Source organism: Macaca thibetana, chromosome 5 (genome assembly GCF_024542745.1).
Source record: "Macaca thibetana thibetana isolate TM-01 chromosome 5, ASM2454274v1, whole genome shotgun sequence".
Lineage (NCBI taxonomy): Eukaryota > Metazoa > Chordata > Mammalia > Primates > Cercopithecidae > Macaca > Macaca thibetana.
The window spans coordinates 44249952-44265963 of record NC_065582.1 but is presented as its reverse complement, the minus strand read 5'-3'; the positions used below and the strand labels follow the sequence as shown (position 1 = coordinate 44265963).

General features: G+C 37.0%; 1 protein-coding gene across 6 annotated transcripts in view; it reads left to right on the top strand.

The window, feature by feature from the left end:
• The window catches only part of SMAD1 (SMAD family member 1), a 75338-nt gene extending 59592 nt beyond the window's left edge, over positions 1 to 15746 (top strand). For all 6 annotated transcript variants that reach the window (XM_050791777.1, XM_050791773.1, XM_050791772.1 and 3 more), the window contains 4 exons: positions 376 to 492; positions 4534 to 4755; positions 11458 to 11714; positions 15456 to 15746. In XM_050791777.1, coding sequence (XP_050647734.1) covers positions 376 to 492; positions 4534 to 4755; positions 11458 to 11714; positions 15456 to 15599 — 740 coding nt within the window. In that variant the 3' untranslated portion in view covers positions 15600 to 15746. The remainder of the gene's footprint in view (positions 1 to 375; positions 493 to 4533; positions 4756 to 11457; positions 11715 to 15455) is intronic.
• The last annotated feature ends 266 nt before the right edge of the window (positions 15747 to 16012 follow it).

Below are 16012 nucleotides of genomic sequence, written 5' to 3'. Positions count from 1 at the left end.
AGAGGTTTTCCATCTACCAGTGAAACTGAAATGCAGAGGTTCTCTCAAAGCAGATTATATTAAAGTATGCTTAAAATGCTCTTCTGATTGCTTTTAAACAGCATGATCCTGGATAGGCAAACAGCTTCTAGAACTGGTATATAGTATAATACTTTTCCTCCCACTGAATTTTGACAAAAATGTGTATGATTGTGGCATGGTTAATACTTTTCAGAAATTGTACATCAAGGCCAGTGCCTGTAGCCGTTAGTCTTTTAATGGGGAGATTGAAATGGCAACTTGATCTCTTAAGAATTTCAGTACAGAAGAGGATATGTGTTTTGAGCGTGTATGTTTACTAAGGGTTAAGAAATAACTTCTTTAAAAACTTCGTAGCTGATACGCCCCCACCTGCTTACCTGCCTCCTGAAGACCCCATGACCCAGGATGGCTCCCAGCCGATGGACACAAACATGATGGCGCCTCCCCTGCCCTCAGAAATCAACAGAGGAGGTAAAATTAATTGCTACCTGTTCCCTTTCTTAGAGTCTAAAGTTTGTCCAGATGTTACTTTCTCTCACAAATTGTTGTTAGTCTTTAAAAAGAGAGCTATTTGAGAAAAATAGAGCCCAATGATAAGAGAAGCTCAGTAGAATTCCTGGATAACAAGTAAGTCTTTCATTTAAAGAACAAAAATATACTGACTTAACTAATGAAGACCTGAGAATAATTTTGCAGTTATCTGTTTAGATCTTTAATACTTAATCATTTTTAACTGATGATGAATTTTTTTTTTTTTTTTTTTTTTTTTGAGATGGAGTTTTGTTCAGGTCGCTCAGGCTGGAGTGTAATGGCGCAATCTTGGCTCACTGCAACCTCCACCTCTGGGTTCAGGTGATTCTCCTGCCTCAGCCTCCTGAGTTGCTGGGATTACAGGTGCACACCACCACACCCAGCTAATTTTTGTATTTTTAGTAGAGATGGGGTTTCACCATGTTGGCCAGGCTGGTCATGAACTCCTGACCTCAGGTGATCCGCCCACCTTGGCCTCCCAAAGTGATGTGATTATAGGCGTGAGCCACCACACCTAGCCAAAAAGAGTATTTTTAAATGAACAAAATGGTATTTAGAAACCATAAGTATAACAGAACTAAAGTAGAGTTTTCACTGGTGATTTCCAAAGTTGGAAGTTGGTATAACTGGGCTGTCCAAAGGCCGCCTTCTGTAATTAGGATAGATACTCATAAACCCCATCTATTTTTCAGCCCTTTTATGTCTGTAACTACAACTGGAACAAACTAATAGAATTTCTTTCTTGCTGTTTGTTTCTAACTTTGTTACTGAAAGAAATTGAGGCACAAGTTTTTCCCCTTCTCAGCCTGAAGAACTTGCAGGCAGAAATGAAAATTTCTTCCCCATCTAGTAACAGGCGGGTCTTTGATTCCAGCACTGTATTGTCCTTAGCAGTGACAGGGTGGAGGACACCGTCACTCTTCCAGCCCTGCATAGGCAAGTGGCATAGACTTAAGTGAGCAGAGAACTCAGGTAAATGAGTTTGGTAGACTCTCTGAGAATCTGTTAGAATCCACAGCCACACTAGCAAATAAAACTGTTCCTAAGTAACGTCTCATGAAGGAAAGTGCTTCGCTGCTGCACTCAACACATGGCATGGGTCACGCAGTTTATATAATGTTTATGCAAATTGAAGTTAAAGTGCAGTTTGGTTACTAGGTATGTCTTACTTCATTCTTAGTGCTTTTTTATTAAAATAGGAGATACTTATTAAAATAGGAGTTGCTTATATTTTTAAGTACTTAAAATTGATTTTGTCTCTATGATACATTATACAGTGGTAACTGCCTGTCATTATACATTTATCCAAACCCATAGGATGTACACCACTGTGAGTGAACCCTGATGTAAACTGTAGACTTCGGGTGTAGGTCTGTAGCATGAATGTTGGTTCATCAGTTACAACAAATGTGCCACTCTGGTGGGGGATATTAATAATGGGGGAGGCTAGGAAAGTGTGGGGGTGGGGGACATATGGAAAATCACTCTATCATATACTCAATTTTGCTGTGAATGTAAAACTGCTGTAAACATCGATTTAAAAATTGGTGATGAAGGCTGGGTGTGGTGGCTCACGCCTGTAATCCCTAGCACTTTGGGAGGCTGAGGCAGGTGGATCACCTGAGGTCAGGAGTTTGAGACCAGCCTGGCCAACATGGTGAAACCCTATCTCTACTACAGATACAAAAATTAGCTGGGTGTGGTGGCAGGTGCCTGTTGTCCTAGCTACTTGGGAGGCTGAGGCAGGAGAATCACTTGAACCCAGGAGGCAGAGGTTGCAGTGAGCCGAGATCACACCGTTACACTCCAGCCTGGGCAACAAGAGTAAAACTCAGTCCCCCCCACCCAAAAAAAAAAAAAAAAAAATTGGTGATGAACTCAAAGGACCTTTCTTGGATATACAGTGTCATCAATTGGAATGTACACCGTTTTAATCAATATGATTTTTAAATCTTTTTTATTACCTCTGTGTTTTATGGTTCCTGATTATCTCTTAAACATCTTATCAAACATAATTCTTTGTCAATGAACACTCTGGTTGGGAGAAATAACCCTTATTTCACACATCTGTGGAATTTATATTTGGAGACCAGGATACCAGGGGAGAATAGGCACAGTACCACACTATTAGGAGCATGTGGACCCAGTAACTATTATTGCTAAACCCAAAATGTCTGATTTCAGGAAACAGATCTTTAAATTGCTTTAAGATTTTTTTCTTTTAAATAGCTTTAAATATTTTTTTTCTTTATAGTTTATAGTCAGTATTTTCACGAGGAAGGAATGTTGGCCATTTTTTTTCTTCCCTGCCTTTTTTTTTTTTTTTTTTTTTACTCCTTTTTAACCTTTGGTGATTTCCCTAGAGCAGGGATCAACAAACTACAGCCCACAGGTCAGTTCGGCCTGCTATCTGTTTTTGTGAATAAAGCGTTATTGGGCCACAGCTGTATTCATTCATTACATATTGTCTATGACTGCTTCTGTGTTACAAGGGGAGAACTGGATAGTTGTGATAAAGATTATACAGCCCACAAAATCTTTCTGGCCTTTCACAGAAAAAATGTATCAACCTCTGACCTAGATGAATAGTATTTTGAAGTATCCTGATAGCTGATAAAAGCCTTCTGTTAATAATGTTGCAGTCTGCTTTAAGATTTGGCACTTTTAAATCACTGAAGTTTTGCTCTTTGGATTATGGCAAATTGACGTGGTAGAGTTGCTTAGCAAGCAGGGAAGATAGTGTATGTTTTTAGCTAACTACTTACATATATAAAGCAGCTAACTTATGTGTGGGTTTTTTAGTGAGTATTTTCCTTGGTTTTTTTTTTTTTTTCTTGTGTGTGTGTGGTGTGTGTTGTTGTTTTTGTTTTGTTTTGTTTTTTACCAATTTCTAAAAGTCCATTTTAGTATTTGTGGAATTTGATGTTAAGAACACAGAGGTGTTTCTCCCGTAGCAGTTATAGTCTGGGCTTCTGATGTGGACTGACTTTCTTTTCTTTCTCTTATTATTGTACACCCAAGACTTCAAAACCTCAGATCATTATATTATTGGTATGCTGGAAATATATGGTTTGTATTCCTGGAATCTCTAAAGCAGTGGTACTAGAGGTTTTACTACAGAAGGAATTCATCTTTAAAGCCTTTTAGTTGCAAATGTTTAAAACCATGTTCTGTTTGGAGATTTGTTAGTCTTAAGAGATTTGACTTAACAAGCTGCATCCTGTCAGTAAAGTTGGGTAATTTCCATTGTTGGCCCATTCTGGGAATGGAGAGACAAAACACACCTGCTCTGCATGACTTAAAGCAAATATAAGGAAGTTAGCATGAAATCTGGATGAGAAAGATATGATTCATTCTGTAAGAATGGCCAGCTGGCAAGATTTCTTCCTGAGTTTGAGAACTGGAGCAACACTGTAGCTGTGATAGTTATTGGCAACTTAATATGAGGTAAAGTAACTTTTTATCAATAATTAGAAACTGATTTTCATTGCTTTGAATAAGCATAGGCATACTTAGCCTTGCCAAAAGTAATTCATTTTTATGCCAATACCTTTGGCATATTTCCTATCTTCTATTGTTCTCTTCCCACTTATTTTTTCACTTGTCACTTGTTGTGTTTCTTTAGATGGTGAGCCAAAGTCTGTGGTAGGGGTGATTTCCATTTCTGCATATTACAAAGCAATTAGCATATTGTTAATATTCAACAAAAGCTTTTGCTGTGCTTCCTTAGCTGGTGTTTTGGTTATCTGATAGTAACTGGAGAAAATGGTTTTCCAATTTTCTCCAATTAGAGTAAGGAGAATGTCATATTTAGTTAAGAAGTACCTGCTTTAAACATCATAGAAAAACTGTATACATTATAATAGCAATTGCTTTTCCAATGTCTTCATTCCATGATCCTGAGCCAATTCAACCACACCGTTTCAGTTTTTGAGAGCCTGAGGCACTAACCTTGGTTGATATAATGTTTTCTTTCTATAGATGTTCAGGCAGTTGCTTATGAGGAACCAAAACACTGGTGCTCTATTGTCTACTATGAGCTCAACAATCGTGTGGGTGAAGCTTTCCATGCCTCCTCCACAAGTGTGTTGGTGGATGGTTTCACTGATCCTTCCAACAATAAGAACCGTTTCTGCCTTGGGCTGCTCTCCAATGTTAACCGGAATTCCACTATTGAAAACACCAGGCGGCATATTGGAAAAGGTGAGTTTTTGCTTTAACCTCTTTCGGATGTTTATCTGTCGTGTCCCTGTTCCTCCAGAGCTGACTTAAAATCATTCCTGTAACAAACTAGTGTAGCAAAGACCAGGTAATGTTCACTTGCTGCAGTTTGTAAATATTTTTCCAGTTTCTGCTATCTAGAAGCTCTTGCAGTCAGTGATTTTTGTGGTCGATCAACTCTCATAATATTGAAATTAATTACTTGAAATTATGATTTGCTATTTTAAGACACTATTCTGTATGATATTTTGCTACAGAATAAATTGGCTGTTAAAAAATGAATTACAACCTAAAATTAAAAGCAAATTAAATTAATTGCTTAATTGTATTTCAGATGAATACCATAACTCAGTAAATAGAAAAAGAAAGAACTAGATTCTACCACAAACATCGTGCAGGGTGGCACAATAGAACCCTGCAGTGAATGTACCTTCACAGGGACACCAAATTGAACAACTGTCCATATAAGAACAACTGTCCATATCCTCAGCCTAGGCTGAGTGGAATAGACAGAGTAGGGGTAGGATTTCAAATAAATCCCAAATTCTTTTTAGTAAACTTGATTATTTCATAGCAGTATGAGTGAAACCATTCTGAAACTTTCATATGTAAAGATGAAGCAAATGACTAAATGTGTGGATATTGTTGGGAGCCTGGGTTTCCACTGTGGAAGACAGACATATAAATGCAGAGGGGAGCAAAAACTAAACCCTATGAAGGAGAATAGAGGTATCAATGCAAAATTCTGATTTTAATAATACTTATATGTGTGTGTGTATGTATATGTTCTCATGTATTACATATGTGCGTGTGTATGCGTATGTATATGCGTTTTTACATGCGTATGGTTTCTGATCTGCCTGCTGAAAGGGCCCAGAAGCTTCCATACCCAGTAGCAATAAGCATGTCTAGTGTTCAGATCATCATCACTAATACTATGTCCCACTAAAAGGAGCTAGGGCTCCTTGAAGAAATGGCTGACCCCTAGGCTGGGATAGGTAGGCACAGGAGGACCCTAGAGCATCTGTTATGGCAGAAAGTAAAGAAATGCTGATGGAAATCATGGGGCATGCCTCAGGAGCCAACTCTCAGACAATTTGAGCCCCCAAATAATTACAGTGATGAATTTTACTTCATTTTATTTATTTATATTTTTTTGAAATGGAGTCTCCCCCTGTCACCCAGGCTGGTGTCCAGTGGTGTGATCTTGGCTCACTGCAACCTCCACCTCCCAGGTTCGAGTGATTCTTGTGTCTCAGCCTCCTCAGTAACTGGGAGATTACAGGTGTGCACCACCATGCTCGGCTAATTTTTGTATATTTAGTAGAGTCGTTGAGTTTTACCTTATTGGCTAGGCTGGTCTCGAACTCCTAACCTCAAATGATCAGCCTGCCTTGGCCTCCCAAAGTTCTGGAATGACAGGTTGTGAGCCACTGTGCCTGGCCTCAGTATGGCATTGAATTTTACACCATTGAAAAACAATATGAATTCGTAAGTCCATACTCATAATAAATAGATAAATAAGTGAATGGGGAAGGCTGGTTGATAAATACAGAGTGAGTGCTAAAGTTCGAATATCATCATTTTGCAACCATCATAGTAATGATCAGGCAAGAATCATCAATGGATGCTAAATATAAAGAAAATGTGTATGAGAATCAGTATATTTGCATGGTCTTAAGAGTGTTTACCCTCAAACTGCCTTTTAGTATGAGGGAGAATAAAAAGCATTAACTAAGCAGTGGAGAAACTGTATCGTTTGTATTTTAATTGTAATTGTATAATTGATGGATGCCCAGTTTTGACTGGGAGATCAAAATTATCATCACCAATGAGAGACAGATGGGTATCATATACCTCCAGATGTCATACCCTGAGAAGGCCATAATCACCTACGCAGGATTCCAGCTGAGAATGCAAATCCTAATCTAATCCTGAGGAAATATCAGACAGACTCAAAACATTCTATTAAAAAGGGTGAAGAAGGGGGACTAATTTTTCCAAGATATCAGTGTCAAAAGACAAAGGTATGGAAATGTTCCAGATTAAAAGTAGTTAAAGAGATATGACACCTGCATGCAGTATCTAGCCCTGGATATGATCCTGTACTGAACCGGAGAAAAATATTAATGTTGTAAAGGACATTGTTGAGGTCAGCAGGCAAAACCGAAATATGAATGGTGGATTAGACCAATGTTAAATGTATTAGCATTGCCAACTATACTATGGCTATATAAGAGACTATCCCTATTCTTAGGAAATACTTAAGTAAGGAAGTGGTTCAGGAATAAATTAGTATATAAAGATACCTGTCTACTCACCATCTATCTACCTAAAACCTGTGTTACAATACATACAGACAGACAGACACACACACACATGCATGGTGCGTGTGCAGCAGCAGTGGGGAGAGAGGGCCCAAGCGATCAAGCAAATGGAGTAAATTGTCACAATAGATGCATCTGGATAATGGTTATACGGGTATTCTTTGTTCTGTTTTTCTGTGTTCCCTTTCAAACTTTTCTACAAATCTGAAATTATTTCCGGGGTAAAAGTATGAAACAGTGACCTGTGAAATTTGGAACAGTGGACCAGATTAAAAGGTTATTTATTAGATGCTTTAAAAGCACTCAAGATAAAGTGTAACATTTAATCCTGCGGGAAGAAAACTCCAACTCTTAAATCAGGAATTGGTAGATACTTTCTTATATAACTAAAGGAAAAAACTCTGACTATAAATTTAATAATGAAATGCTAGAACCTAGGTTCATAACATACATAGGTATCTCTCTCTGGTCTGTAAACCTCTGAAATTGTATATAAACAACATTTTGCATACATTTGGGAGGAAAGGACATACTTTTCATTAAATTCTAAAGATGACTCTTATCCCAAAGTAGCAAAAAAAAAAAAAAAAAAAAATTGTACTATGGGACATTTCCTCCTAAAACATTATTAAGAAAATAAGGATTCTTGGAATGCTGTTATTTAAAATTGTTCCAGATGCCCTGAATAGTGTACTCAAATATACAATTATAGATAATGGAAATAAGGCCAGATTATTATGTGTAGATGATATGTGTGATTGACAATATTCTCAGGATAGATTCTTGAAGTGAAATTAGTAGATCAAAATCTATTGATATATTTCACCCAATTACTTTCCAAAAAGAAATTCCAGCACTTTGGGAGGCTAAGGCAGGTGGATCAGTTGAGGTCAGGAGTTCGAGACCAGCCTGGGCAACATGGTGAAACCGGGTCTCTACTAAAAATACAGAAATTAGCCAGATGTGGTGGCACATGCCTCTAATCCCAGCTACTCGGGAGGCAGAGGAAAAGTTATCACTTGAATTTGGGAGGCGGAGGTTGCCGTGAGCTGAGATCAAGTCACTGCTCTCTAGCCTGGGTGACAGAGGGAGACTGTCTCAAAATAAATTAATTAATTAAAATAAAATAAATAAATACATACATACATAAAAGGAATTTACATTCCTACCAGAAATATATGAGTGCCTTTCTCCCTTCATCCATGCCAGTATTATGGTTGGGCATTGTGCCTATTCAAATGATACGATTATTTATCTAGAAACCTCCAAAGAATCTATCTTTTAAAAATTATGTAAGTCAGTTTCCTTTAATCTGGTAATAACCAGTTAGAAAATATAATGAAAGGGGAAATCCCCTTCCCAATAGCCACAGAAAACATCAGTTTCTTCGAAATAATCTGAACCTGCAATATGTGAGAATTACATGAAGAAACCAAATTTAACTGAGAGAAGGAAAATTTGAATAAATAGGCAGTCCGTGTTCCTTAAAGGGAAGGCTTAATATTGTGAGAACATTTTAAGCGTATTAATTCCATCTAATTTAACTTATAGGTTAAAGCAACTCTTTTCAGAATCACAGTGTGATTTTTTTGAAAATTGGAAAATGTATTCTGAATATTACCTGGAAGAATAAGCAAGTAAGGCTAGCTAACTTTGTAAATGGAAAAATAAAGAAAAAAATTATTGGCATTAGGGTTAATAAAACATGGTAAAACTATAAGTAAACCAGTGTGTAGACAAAACAGTAGAATGAGTTAAACTCAGACTATTCTGTACATAAAAATATAATGTATGTTAAGTGAAGCATAGCAAATCAGTAGAGTCTTCTAATGGTTCTACAAAACCAAGTTAACTTTTGGGTGAGGCTGGAAAAGAGAAACCCTGACCTCATACTATATATGCAAACAGATTAATGAGTTGAATGTTTTTCAAAAGGCAAACAATTAAAAAGCTAGAAGAAAATATGCTTGATCAGAGAAGTAGAAATTTTCTAAGCATAAAAAGCAACAAAGGATTGTAAAAGGTTTGACTAAGAGATTGCATACTTCTGTAGGCTAAAAATATGTCACAAATAAAAGACAAAGGACTAACAGGGAAACAAATAAGAAAGTACTTATATCCTTCTTACATGAACAGTTCATAAAAAAAAAAAAAGTAAAAATAGGACCCCAGTGAGATAAATAGGTAAGAAATATGAACAGTGAATTCACAAGAGAAACACAGATGGCTGATAAACTTTGAGAACATATCCAGCCTCACAGGCAAATTAAACAATTATTTGTCAACTATAAATTAGGGAAATTTTATTTTTGCTCTACACGCAGATTCAGTACTGGCACGGGTGAAATGAGAAAAGCATTCCTACCCTGCTGGTGACAGTGTAAATTGATGCATTCTGGAAAGTCATTTGGCAGAGTTAATCAGCAGCCTTCGATCCAATAATTTAACTTCCAGGAATCTCTCCTAAGGATATTATCAAAAATTGTCCAGAGACATTTATCATGGCATTACTATAAAAGCAGAAAATTGCTATCAGCCCAGTGGTCCACTAATGGGAAAATCATTTTAAAAACACTCATACAATCATACAGATATTTTAAATGTTTGCAAAGACATTTTAATGATAGCCAAAACCAAATACAGTGTATCAAACTATTAATAATTATTGCCTCTGAGTTACTAAAAGAGTGATAATATGTTCTACCTCTTTATATTTTGATTTACTTTCTGATTTTTCAGGATGAAAATTTGTCATTTTTATCAGGAAAAATTAGTAGCACACACACTCTTAAATTGTTTTATCTACATCAGGCCAAACAAATGGGCTTCTGCTCCAGCAGCTATTTAATTGTTACAGAAATCCTAACTGTTGTGTATACATATAAACACAACATGTAACATTTTCTATGAGACACAGTATAGCCTTGACTAAGCCATACCAGAGTTACCTACAAAGTGGATCATTTAAACCCACATAGGATCTAACGCTGCTGGGGGACCTATATAAAGTCATCTCCCACAGTGGTGTGGGGCTTTGTGAGAATGAGTTTTTTACCCCTACTTTCCTTTTTTTAAAGGCAGGGTAAGACCAATTTGCTACACTTTAAGCAGTCTGGGTCTCAAAGGAAGAAGTTCGGAGCAGGTGATAGTTTAGTGAGATCTAATTTTACATACACCGTACGACTTTTCTAGTTTCATTTTCATGGTTTTTTTACTGGATCTTATATCTTACAGCTCTTGGCAATACTTCTTCCACCTGTGACTTTACAGTTCCTCTCTTCTCTTTCTCCTCTCTTCCCTTTCTAAAATTTTCCAAACATCTTAGCTGTACAATAAATGCAAAAGTGCTTTATAGTAAATACATAGCATCCAGGTTTTATTATGTTGTATTTTTAGAGTGAAAATATACTTTCCATGTCTGGCCAAGTAGGACATTAATTACTTACCAAAATGAAATCGCTTCATTTTGTTGTTGTTGTTGTTGTTATTTGAGACAGGGTCTCACTCTGTCACCCAATCTGGAGTGCAGTGGCTTGATCACAGCTCACTGCAGCCTTGACCTCCTTGCCTCAGGCAATCCTGCCACCTCAGCCTCTGTGTAATTGGGACTACAGGCGTGCACCACTGTGCCTAGCTGATGTTTTTTCTTTTTTTTCTTTCTTTTTTTTTTTTTTTTTTTTTTGGTGGAGATGGGGTTTCGCCATGCTGCCCAGGCTAGTCTTGAACTCCTGAACTCAAGCAATCTGTCCACCTTGGCTTCCCAAAGTGCCGAGATTACAGGTCTGAACCACTGTGCCTGGCCTATTAGTATTTTTTTAAACATTTTGTTATTTTTCTAGAAACCTCCTAGATACTGTGTTAACTAATACATTTAACTAAGATTTTATCAATCATACATCAGCTATCCCCAATCTTTTGGCACCAGGGACCGATTTCATGGAAGACAATTTTTCCACAGGGGATGGGGAAGGGATAGTTTCAGGATGAAACTGTTCCACTCAGATCATCAGGCATTAGATTCTCATAAGGAGCACGCAACCTAGATCCCTCACATGCACAGTTCACAATAGGGTTCATGCTTCTATGAGCATCTAATGCTGCCACTGATCTGACAGGAGGTGGAGCTCGGACTGTAATGCTTGCTCACTCACCTCCTGCTGTGTAACAGGCCACGGACTGATACAGGTCCATGGCCTCGGGGGTTGGGGACCCCTGTTGTACAGGACTTAGAGAATAGCTATCTAACTAGCCGAAGTTTAAATCCATGTAAATTTAAGTTTCTGTGTTGAAGCTGCACAGGTGCCTTTGAGCTATAAAAATTAATAATAACTAAATTATATGCTTTGTCTTCCAATAGGAGTTCATCTTTATTATGTTGGAGGGGAGGTATATGCCGAATGCCTTAGTGACAGTAGCATCTTTGTGCAAAGTCGGAACTGCAACTACCATCATGGATTTCATCCTACTACTGTTTGCAAGATCCCTAGTGGGTGTAGTCTGAAAATTTTTAACAACCAAGAATTTGCTCAGTTATTGGCACAGTCTGTGAACCATGGATTTGAGACAGTCTATGAGCTTACAAAAATGTGTACTATACGTATGAGCTTTGTGAAGGTAAGTGAACTCTGACTCCTCCATTTAGGGTCTAACATACTTTTGCTGTGCTTTTTTTTTTTTTTTGGCAATATGTGAATCTATATCTTCTTGATAATATGTTCATATTAGCTGACTTATTATCTAGGCATTTTTAAACTGTAACAAGAGTGTCAATTATTAGGAAAATATCATAGGAACATAGGAGTACTTGTATTAAATATCAATAGCTGTGGGTTTTAATAGCCTTTTCCTTATTCAGATAGCACCGCTTTAGCTATTGTATTACCAGTAGAATATGTTATGTTACATATTTAAAATATAATTTAAATACATGGTTGTTTTACAAGATCAGTTGAGTAAACATATCTTCCTTACTTTTCGTTCTTTGTTTTTAGTACTTTTATGATGGTAATGCTTGTTTTTGTTTCAAGAGTAAGGAAGTGATCTTTTTGTAAAAATTAAAGTTCATCACATTGGAAATTGTGTTTGGTCAGGTTTTTTTAGTGGTTTCAGTAAGCCTCATGATTTTCTTAACAATTCAAAAGTTAATAAGGCCCTTGCCCAAGATAAATAGATGCCTTAGCTCAAAGATTGCATTGTAAGGTTTGATGAGGGAGAAGGTTAAACACATTGCTCATAATAATTGATTTTTTTGCTGTCTCATCTTCTGCCTCTGAGAAATAAAAATTTTTAGGATGCCATTGAAATCTAAAAAACCTTAAATGTCTGATTAGATTTCATGAGTCAGTGACTTATTCTAGTAACTGACCTGTCTCTGAATTCTCAAAAATAAGTTTCATCCTCTTGTACTTTGAGAAACAGAACTAATTATATATTTGAGTGAGGCAATTACCTTTTATGTCTTCTGTTCAGAAGCTCACCAAACTTGTTGTTAAACCTGTTTTGTAATGTATTTATTACTGAGGATAATTTTGGAGCCTTACTTGTTAATCATCCCTTAGATCAAAGATACCTTTTCCTGAATATAATTACTTTTCCTACTTATTTAAAGCATCTTAGATTTTCAGTGTGTTCCCTTAGTGTTTGTTTTTGTTTGTTTGCTTGCTTGCTTCCTTTTTGCAGTGTACTTCAACAGTTATTTGTAGCTGAGTCTGGTACCTTGTTAGTATTAAGAAAATTTTTTTACCCTTTGAAGAGGTTGACCTATATGCTATGTACATATGGGGCTACAAAGACCTATCTTATTCATTATTAACATGTGCTGTTTAATTTTTGACTTAGCATTTGGCTTAAATGGTTTTTAAAATTAGAACAGTGACCTGCCAGAAGTGTTTTCGTTTATTGTTTTTATTGGTATGGAGGAAAGAACAACTCTTGAGAGTCGAGGTGCAGTTTCCAGTTTTTTTCTGCCATTTTAACTGTGTGATTAAGGCAGATTTCTTCTCTGGTTCTCATCTTTATTATCTTTGAAATGGGGGTGGATGGAGTTGAGAACTGTGGTAATTATTATTAAGGTCCCTTAGTGAGTCTATTATTGAAGGACCACTCTAGGAGAATTTATGACTTTAATGTTCCAATTAGCTTCCTGCTCAAACTCATTTCTTATTGTTTATCCAATCAATGTTCATTATTTTACTTTTGTACAGTTTTAATAATTTACTTTTACACAAGTAAAAACAACTTTTACACTAATAAAAGTATTTATAATGCAAAGTTATGCATTCAAAATTTATTAGATTTTATTCGTTCAGCAGATATTTTAGCACTATTTCAGAGAAGTAATACAAAGATGAAAAAGCACCTAAAGTCTCTATTATCAAGATCCTTATGCTCTAGTATATCTTTAATTATAATCTGATAAGCACTAGAATGGAGAATTATACAAGATATAATGAACTTAGCCTGGAAGTTGGATTTAGAGAGCCGAAGGTAAATAATATTTAAAAATCCTGCTGAATGTTAAAGAGAAACTGTTTATCATATATTAGCAACAAAAAATGTGCACACTGTTTTTACAGAACTGTTCTTTTTTATAGGGACTGCACACTTTATCCTCTCCCACTCAACATTTTAAAGAAATTGTAACAGAACATTTTACTAACAGTAGCCAATCTTGAGCTGTTTTCAAAATGATCATTTTTGGATGTTAACATAAAACATATTTTATAAATTATTTGTACTTTAAACTCTATGTCTGAAAAGTCCAAGTCAGCTCAGCTGAACACATATTTATAGAGCTTCTGCCTTCTGTCGTTATGCTATATATCGGAGGTAAAGATAAATTCCTGCCTTCAAAGATGTTGATATCTGATGGAGGAAACCTGCACATAAGCCTGTAAATTAAATTTAGGAGTTTGTTTATATTTACAAACGCATGAGTGTACGTACATCTATGTAGATACATATATCTATATAGATGTAGTTTATACAAGTTTTGATGTTCGGATACATTTCCTTTTCTTTCTTTCTTTCTTTTTTTTTTTTTTAAGATAGAGTCTTGCTCTGTCGCCCAGGCTGGAGTGCAATGGTGTGATCTCGGCTCACTACAACCTCCGCCTCCCAGGTTCAAGCAATTCTCCTGCCTCAGGCTCCCGAGTAACTGGGATTACAGGCGTGTGCCACAGCACCCGGCTAATTTCTGTATTTTTAGTAGAGTCAGAGTTTCGCCATGTTGGCCAGGCTGGTCTCAAACTCCTGACCTCAAGTGATCCACCTGCCTGAGACAGAGTCTTGCTCTGTCACCCAGGCCGGAGTGCAGTGGTGTGATCTTGACTCATGGTAACCTCCGCCTCCTGGATTCAAGTGATTCTCATGCCTAAGCTTCCCAAGTAGCGGGGATTACAGGGATACACCACCACACCTGGCTACTTTTTATATTTTTAGTAGAGATGGGGTTTCACCATGTTGGCCAGGCTGGTCTGGAGCTCCCGACCTCAGGTGATCTGCCCGTCTCGGACTCCCAAAGTGCTGGGATTACAGGTGTGAGCCACCGCACCTGGCCCCAGATCTATTTCTTAAAACTACTGGAGTAGATAGGTAGCAGAAATAAATAGAACCCAACCTTCTCTGATACTCCTCATGAAACAGTGACTAAAGGATTAATCATTGTCCATCCCCACCAGTGAGTTTTTGATCTTTGCAGTAGTTACTTTTCTCTTTTTCATAGTGACTTTATTCTGTGGAACTCTACTGTCTTAATGCAGTAGTTCTGACAAGCTACCTTCTTGTACAAATGAATGATAGAATGTATTGATTCATGGCAATGGCTAGGTGTCAATAATAGCTTTTTGGATACTTAAATGTACTCCTGCCCGTTTTGCTTAGAGATTGAAAGATCAAGAGCTGTGTATTGATAGGAGGCTGATTCAGTGGCCGAATAAGGAAGAAATTGAATGTCAGTCTGTCTAGCATAGCTTTTTTGTTTTATTTTCTTGATAAAATGAGAATTTAATAATAGCTATTACATTACTATCAGAAATGGGCAATTAAAATAAAAGTTTTACAGTGCCTTTATTAAGACAACTTTATAATGTATTTTAAAATCTTCATTCCTCAAGACTGGTAATTCTTATTGGAATCCTTGGATGGACCCTGGGGAGCTAACATCCATCCTTTGAAATTGCCTGCCAAATTATATGTGTGTTTGTATATGTGTGTTTTTTTCTCCCCGGCGGCGGGGGGCAGGGAGGAAAGATGCATAGCTTTAATCAGAGTCTTGGTTATGTGAACCCTTCTTACTTAATAAGTTTAACCACTGAGTTAAAACAAGTTAAATGACCTCCAGTATGTTTTTCCTAGGGCTGGGGAGCAGAATACCACCGCCAGGATGTTACTAGCACCCCCTGCTGGATTGAGATACATCTGCACGGCCCCCTCCAGTGGCTGGATAAAGTTCTTACTCAAATGGGTTCACCTCATAATCCTATTTCATCTGTGTCTTAAATGGCCCCAGGCATCTGCCTCTTGAAAACTATTGAGCCTTGCATGTACTTGAAGGATGGATGAGTCAGACACGATTGAGAACTGACAAAGGAGCCTTGATAATACTTGACCTCTGTGACCAACTGTTGGATTCAGAAATTTAAACAACAAAACAAAACAAAAAAACCCACCTTGGTAACATACTGTTGATATCAAGAACCTGTTTAGTTTACATCGTAACATTCTATTGTAAAATCAAACTAAAATGCAGACTTTTAGCAGGACTTTGTGTATAGTTAAAGGAGAAATGGCCAAGCCAGGGACAAATTGTCTATTAGAAAATGGTCCTAAGAGATTCTTTGGTGTTTGGCACTTTAAGGTCATCGTTGGGCAGAAGTTTAGCATTAATAGTTGTTCTGAAACGTGTTTTATCA